Here is an 8,028-nt window from a genome sequence, read left to right as displayed (position 1 = left end):
CATGGTATACCTGTGAATTTTAAATAGTATTGTTATCGTATTGGGGTGTAAGATAATAGATAACCAGTGATCAAGGCCAGATATGTTTTGATTAGGTACATGCGTATCCTATCATTTAAACTGACGCACTTATCGGCTATTTTTAAGTTGATTTGGAATCACGTTCCTATTCCTGGACAATAAGTAGATTTTGCTATGATAATTACATATAATTACATAAAAGTAGTTTTAAATCAAATATATGTTTTCTTGTTTAAATTATCTCAACTTCAGCAGATGTTGTTACACTTTCAGGAGACGTTTTTTGTTTTGGATTTGAAATGAAATTTTACTTGCGTCTATTTGTCCTGTTATCAAATTGGTACCTAACCACTGATTTTGTGTTGGAATATAAATCGCTGTACTATCTTTTGGTTTTCTGGTTAAAATTGTCACAATATAAATGTTTTGCGTGTAAATGAAACACACTTCTATGATAGTATTGGATACACCTTAAGAGAGTTTTGAACTAAAACGGACACGTTCACCTGTGGAACATACCAAGCCTACGCTCGCAATCGTTTTAAAACGTCTTCATTAAATCTCTGGATTATCAGTAATAAATAATGAATACTGAATACTGAATACTGAATTGCCTGAAAAGAGACAAAAATACACATGGGCTGATGGCATGCGAAAGGAAGAGACACTTACTGTGGATACATTATTATTCGTTGGATACCAATTTTCGTTGATTTCGTGGGTACAGGTGAACCACGAAATTCAATGTTCAACAAAAAACAAATGTTCTATAGGCATGTACGCAGATTTGCAAAAACCACGAAATCAAATATACAGGAACATGCAAGTTTTCCTCAATCCACGAAAATTGGTATCCACGAAAATAAATGAATCCACAGTATTCTTCAAATCTCAAAATAAAATCTTGACAATGTGGTGTATAAGGATATCACATCGAGTTATAATTAAATGACTGTTCCATTACCGTAGTCATTGTCTTAAAAGAAATGGACTAAATGAATTCTATATATGTATGAGGAATTGACTGATATTCCTTAACAAATTACCGTTTGTGTGTTCAGAAAATGATGGTCACAGTGAACGGATGACCTTAATGCATTTACAGAGAGCGCAAAATATGCTTCGTAAAGCTCATGATTAATTCACTTTATATTTGGTTAATCAAATGTCTAATTGAAAAACACTTGTGCATCGTATGTTTAACTTGTACATCGTTTATAAACCAAAATATTTTGAACTTAAAAACGTGTACGAATAATTGTGATCTTCAAAAGAATAATATGTGCAAGTCTATTTGTCTTATTTAAAATTTTTAATTTTATTTTCCTATGAAAAGGTACGCAATCAAAGGTTTTAATATTCAATATGGTATTACGACTTATTTGCTGAATTAGCGAAACGGTTCTTACTCCAGTTAATGAAAAAAATGCGTCTGTTTGAACTTAACAATGTGATAAAATACAGGTTATGTGCCCACGCCCCTGATCTTGTTACTTCGTTATATTTTTAATGAAATGTCTATCTAAATGTCTAAATAAAAACGCTGGTGCATAGTATGTTTAATTTTTACAAGTTAGCAGATTTCTGATTAAAACATACCATTGCTTATAAACAAAAGGAAAATGATTTTAGACACGTGTTTGAACATAGAAGAAGGACGAAAGATACCAAAGGGACAGTCAAACTTTTAAATCTAAAACTAACTGACAACGCCATGGCTAAAAATGAAAAAGACAAACAGACAAACAATAGTACACATGACACAACATAGAACACTAAATAATAAACACGAACCCCACCAAAAACTAAGGGTGATCTCATGTGATCCAGAAGGATAAGCAGAAACTGCTCCACATGTGGCACCCGTCGTGTTGCTTATGTGATAACAAATCCGGTAAGTAGTGTAATTCAGAAGGTCAAATTCATGAAAGGGAAGGGGATTGTAGTAACGACGTAAGGAACATATCCGATATCATTTGTGAAAAGGTTAACCAACTCGTGATGGCGTCCGTAAAATTTACGTAGGGATGATTTCGACTTCATCATTTGGAACTATTGGTTTAATAGCTTCCTATAGCTAGTGAGCAGCAACCCTCTGTAAAGAAAATCATGATAGGAAATGCAAGCACGGGGATATCGTATCAATTGGGAGATTATATCCCGTATGCAGGTGCTGCTGGAATGTTGCTAATTAGAAATGGAAAGTTCACAATTGGAAACCTGAAATCATCTCTTACGAAGTTTTGTATTCAACCGACCCTCATTGTCAATTTCTAGATGTAAGTCAAGATAGGCCGACTTAACTGTATCTGTAGTATCCTTTATCTCTAGTTTGATGGGATAGATATGTTCTACATAGTCATCAAATCTTGAATTATTTAGTGACTGAACATCATCTTTATAGCGGGAAGTAGAGTTAAAGGATATTGCTAACTACTTATCTTTCCTAAGAAGTTTATATTCAAAATTAAAAGTGTAATATTTTCATATTTATTTGTCATATTTTAAATGTTCAATTGTAATTCCAATGCAAAGGTACGCCATCAAAATTGTTAACCTTCTGCGATTACATTGCTGAATTAGCGAAATGGTTCCTACTCCGTTTATGCGAGAAAAGGTCTCCAAAAATGCGTATGTTTGAACTCAACGTTCAGATGAAATTACAGATTATGTGTCCTCGTCCCTGGTAAGGACACAGGTAATAAAGGATCTGTATTTTTGTCGGATTGAAACATCGGTAAACCATTGCAGCCACTTCTTTATCCTGTTTGTTTCTGAGGCTAATCGTTCTACTAACTGCTTCACTGAAAGGAATGCTATAAAAAGGTGAAGCTTTGTCACGAACATGTGACAGATAAACGAATAGGTGTTTTAGCGTCATTTCTTTTGGAGTCACACTTTTATACCTTTTACGATATTTTAGTTCTTTTTGGAGTCACGCTTTCATACTTTTGACGAAATGTTAGTGTTAAACATCATGAACATAGACCCAAACATTGTCACGTTGCACGTTTAAATTTAAAAAACAAATAAAAAAGATAGCTTGTTTATAATCAAAGGTATTCACATGTCCCAGTTTACAAATTAACATGAAATTAAAACACCTACACAAGTGCACTGAAGACACTTGATATGTAGTCGGGTGTTGAAAAGTTTATTTTTGATGGAACATGGGTCACTTCACCTTATTATAGCTCAACTTGATCGAAGGGTCTTGTCGAACGTTTTTCGTCACTTAGTATCAGTTGTTAACGTATAAAAAAACGATTTGTCATCTGAAACAATGGGTCCTGTATCTTCCTAAGTGGGTTTACTTTAACGCTTTTGTCCCTCGACTTAACCAAATCATCATGGTCACACGGCTGAAGATAGCACACAAGAATAAAATGTGGCTGATTGCCTTATATCCTGCTTTCTTTCTCTTTCTCTATCTTTGAATTTGTTTTCTATTACGGTATACTACCGTTGCTTTTATTTGACAGGTCTTGTAATTCCATCTCAAGGTAAAACAAAACGCAGAGGTTGCAATGTTGTTCGACCGGGATAAATGGGAAATATTTGCCTATAACTCTTACAAAACGGCTTGTTGGTTATAACGAACGGAGATTTTGCGTTGAAAAATATTGTTATCAAACACCACAAGTATTTTAGCAAGGGTTCTTTACGAAACGATTAGAGAACGTCAGTTTATCTCTACCTTCTGCCAAAGTTATTGGCTAGATTCAACATCCCTTTTACGACCGGTGTCGATTGATACGCTTTAGTTTATATTTTCCAACAAATGAGAAGCCTCCCGCACCACGAGTTCTAATATCGAATGGGAGAAGCCCATTGGACTATTTATCTTTCCTTGGTCTCACTACCAAATGATAGAAAGACCATAAGAAACACCAAGAAAGTTATTTTCCTTCTTATGTTGTCGATATGTTCTCACAAGATATATTTATCTTACTAGCAATTGCACTTGTGTTCATTACATGTTGTATGTAAGCCGACTGCATAAATCTGTCATAGGGCTTAGATTTTTGTATGAAACTAGTTTTACATATATTTTGTAAGTATAATGTAGGCCTAAAATGTGTAAATCTGTCATGAAGCTTGAATATTTGCATTAATTGTATGTTTCAGGTAAGCCAACTGCAGCAATCTGTCATGGGGCTTGGATGTTTGTATCTGCCAAGATAATCAAAGGAAAGAAAGCCACGTGTTTTATAGCGTGTAAGGATGACGTAGAAAATGCTGGGTAAGTTTAAATAAAGTTTTAATACTTACAATTGTACACAGTTTTGTTCTACGTGGTCAGAATATAAATCAGTAAATGCTTGTTTATCAAAAATGCTGTTAAATTAAAATACGATTAGACGATAGCAACACGAAGTACTCTAAAGATGCACGGTGTTATCCTAATAACCATAATCTCTATAAATTTGCATTAGAGCCGTCAAGGTATTTATGTTCATATGGTATACGTGGGATTCTTTTGAAGTTGAGTGTGATCACTTTAAGAAATACACATAGAGACAACATTATATTTTGGAAACCTTTTGATCGGCAGGCAAAAATCTTTTTCGTATCCAACGTCAAATACTAATTCATTGTTTCAAGAAACCACTTAAAGGAGAGCACAAAAGTTGTCTCTTAAGACAGGTGGTCTTTTAATACAGGTTCAATTTATATGAAATAAACTAGAGAGGGATCTAAAATTGGTGGTCTATTCCTTAACACAGGTATTTGACAAAACTTCGATTTTTTCGGAAAACTTATCCCAAGCATAGACTATCTTGGCTGTATTTGGCACAACTTTTTGGAATTTTGGATCCTCAATGCTCTTCAACTTTGTACTTGCTTGGCTTTATAGATATTTTGATATGAGCGTCAATAATGAGTCTTATGTAGACGAAACACGCGTCTGGCGTACTAAATTATAATCCTGGTACCTTTTATAACTATTTGCTTAATACAGGTGGTCTCTTTAGAAGGTTTGACTGTACATGGATATTATGCTGTCGATGTATTTTTTTAAGCTAAAAGGGAGTCCACAAGAGTACATATAGATCAAATATAATAGTATGTAACATATAATCAGACATAACGAGTTTTATATACCTTAATTCTCTTTGTAGAGCATTATATGAAGATTCGCCAGTGGTGGTTGATGGCAATATGATTACATCACGTATTCCTCAAGACCTACCACAATTTATGGCTGCTATCATAGCTCAGCTTAAATAACCATTCATGGGGAAACCCTTCAGTTGAAAATGGACCGAAGCATTTAATTAAGAAATTTTCTGATGGATTCGGAAAATGCATTAACTCGGTTGTTATATTGCATACAATATAAACTTGTAATTCCAGTTTGAATGTGACAGATACAAGTTATGTCAATTTCAGAATAAATAAATGTTTTGTTTAAATCTGTTTCTGTTATTAACAAAGAAGGCAACTTTAGATGTCTCACGTTCTGCATTAAAATTTTAACTTGGTCTTCTCAGAAGAATAAATCTAGTTCACTGGTATATTAAGTGTACAATTATAGTTATTTTTACCATTTTTTTGTTAAGTTTTATTGTTTTGGACAGTAAATAAGTTCAAACAAAATTGTAAGTGGTTTGATGGTTCTGGTGCAAAATGCCAGACATATGTTTACAATCCGGCCGCGCAGCATAAAACTGTTTGTATACAGCATTATAGTTTAAATGGTTTTAGATCCTTGGGATTTATATCTTGCTTACATATGCCTAATGTTACGAAATTTCTGTCTATATAATCAATTGTCCTTTACCTCATTTTCATGATTCAATATATTTTTGTGCTAATTTCTCGTTTATTATGAGTAATAAGATAACTTTGTTTGATATATGAGTTCCTTACGAGTTCACCATGTCCGTCAGGCAGTGACAGTTCACCTGACCTCGACCTCATTTAAATGTAATTGATCAGTGATCATGGTTAAAGTTATACTCGTTTACGATTTAGAGCTCGTCGTTTGGTATAGAGATCTGTCTAATGTTGAAGAGCATATTCATTGTATTGATCTCATTATGCCTTTTCTGCTCTTGGTCTTTGTGTTTCCGTGCCATTTGCTCCTAGATATTGCATTTGTTGTTGGGTTTCTGTCTCATTCACTCCACATTTTCTTTTATTCATATTAAGTTCGAAATGGATTACGACGTAAACAGATTCAGATTTTATATTAAACGCTCGTGTATTTCTAAATGTGTGTACTAATACGGTTTTTACAGAAAACCTGCCATGCAATGTAAAACACAAAGTTGAAATAGTTGACACTGGACTTAAATCGAACAATACTTTTACATTTGTATATATCTTGAATTAGAACTTTTATTTTGCATTATTCTCTTTAGTACGCGTAGTTTGATATTTCACAAATATCATTTACCTACAAAGATGAACTATGCAAGGCGTTTCACAATTTATTTATTTCATGGAACAACGCATTTTTAAATTAAATCTGGCGCTATAAATAACTTGTCCCATGTTCTAAAGGTCACATGAGGTATTGAATTGTAATATCATTGTGTCAATATGTAAATACTTTCGTTATTGAAACGCCCATCAATAAGTAACATTAAGCTTTTAAAGTTTAAGTGCAGTTAAGATTCTTCGCCTATCTTTACCTGTATTTTTTTAAGTCAAGAATGCGGTGTATTTTGACATTGACATTGACATTGCAACTAATACGGTTTTTTTTGGTCCAATAAAAGATTTAAAAACAGAAATCTATTATGTATGAGTCACATAACAACCTTGATTGAAAACGTCCTCATTGAAAACCAAACTGCGTTTCAAACTAAAATATTTTTAAAACTGATATCGTGAGGCGTTATATGTGTATCCTTTATCAGCACGACAGTGTTCCAGAAATTGACTAGCAATCATCAAAACAGAAATAGTGTATATATAGGCCCTCACCCACTTAAAATAAGATAAAGACAATCTGACAAAAGAATGTTACACGATATCATATAAGTTATTATTTGACCATAAAAGTGTGAAGTAACCCTAAAACATCGTACTTTACTTCCTATCAAATAAGGAAGTACACCACTAATTCATGGTCCCATTGCTTTCTATGTTAAATTCCTCCGTTTCAAGCAGGCACACCTCTTTTATTTTAAGTTCAAATAAAGTGACAATCATTGCATGTCAAAGCAACACCTTCTGGTGTCATGTACTGAAAAAATCAACATACCTTACATGGCATATAAGAAAGAACTGGTTCCCGGAACTTCGGATGTACCAAAACAGGTACTTCCGATCTGACAAAAAGGCAAAATGTACCCTACTTTTTAAATTTCATGCCATTTTTTTATTATTCAAATTTATCAGTCAACAATTGTTCTACAATGATCACCAGTCATGCAGCTTTCATTTGATACCAAGATTAATAAAATATTCTAAATATTTTGAAAGTTATGTCCATGCGTAGGAACTATTTTGTGTTAAATATGTACTACTTTCTGAAAAACACATATTACAAAGGGACATCAAGATGCTTTACAACTCACTATAGATTGATTAATGAGCATCAATTATTTCGTGGCGGTCTGTTTTTATTGGTTGAGGAAGTCGGATTGCCCGAGAGCTACAACGACCTTCCACGAAAAATGAAACTCCTAGTCAAATAGGATTGGGATCCAGCGCACCTGCCAAGTGTGGGGTTCGAACTCACAACCTTAGTCCCAGCTGACAGTGGTTAAATTACTTAAACCACTCTTCTACCATAGCCCCACACAATAGAGCAGTTTCTAAACTCTAAGAGTCCCGAGTACATAAAACTCATGAATAAATAAACACTAGTAGCTGTCAAATATCTGTGGTAAAACCGAAATCTCCAAAATAACAGTCAACCACTGACGATGTTTTTGACCTTGGACATAATATGCATAAAACTCTTGGTTTCGTTATTTTTTTATGAAATTTCAACCCTCCCCTTTTTATCACGATCAGCGGACTAATAAACAAAACATATACATGTAAGCA

At 33.8% G+C, this 8,028-nt stretch overlaps 1 protein-coding gene across 1 annotated transcript in view; it reads left to right on the top strand.

Moving 5' to 3' along the window:
- The window catches only part of LOC134701904 (general stress protein 18-like), a 31,174-nt gene extending 25,736 nt beyond the window's left edge, over window positions 1-5,438 (top strand). Inside the window, exons 4-5 of the mRNA XM_063563011.1 lie at window positions 4,150-4,264; window positions 5,145-5,438. Coding sequence (XP_063419081.1) covers window positions 4,150-4,264; window positions 5,145-5,253 — 224 coding nt within the window. The 3' untranslated portion in view covers window positions 5,254-5,438. The remainder of the gene's footprint in view (window positions 1-4,149; window positions 4,265-5,144) is intronic.
- Window positions 5,439-8,028: the final 2,590 nt, after the last annotated feature.

The sequence above is a fragment of the Mytilus trossulus genome, unplaced genomic scaffold, assembly GCF_036588685.1.
Source record: "Mytilus trossulus isolate FHL-02 unplaced genomic scaffold, PNRI_Mtr1.1.1.hap1 h1tg000373l__unscaffolded, whole genome shotgun sequence".
Classification (NCBI taxonomy): domain Eukaryota; kingdom Metazoa; phylum Mollusca; class Bivalvia; order Mytilida; family Mytilidae; genus Mytilus; species Mytilus trossulus.
The sequence above is the reverse complement of the archived record's forward strand: the minus strand, read 5'-3'. Positions and strand labels throughout refer to the sequence as shown.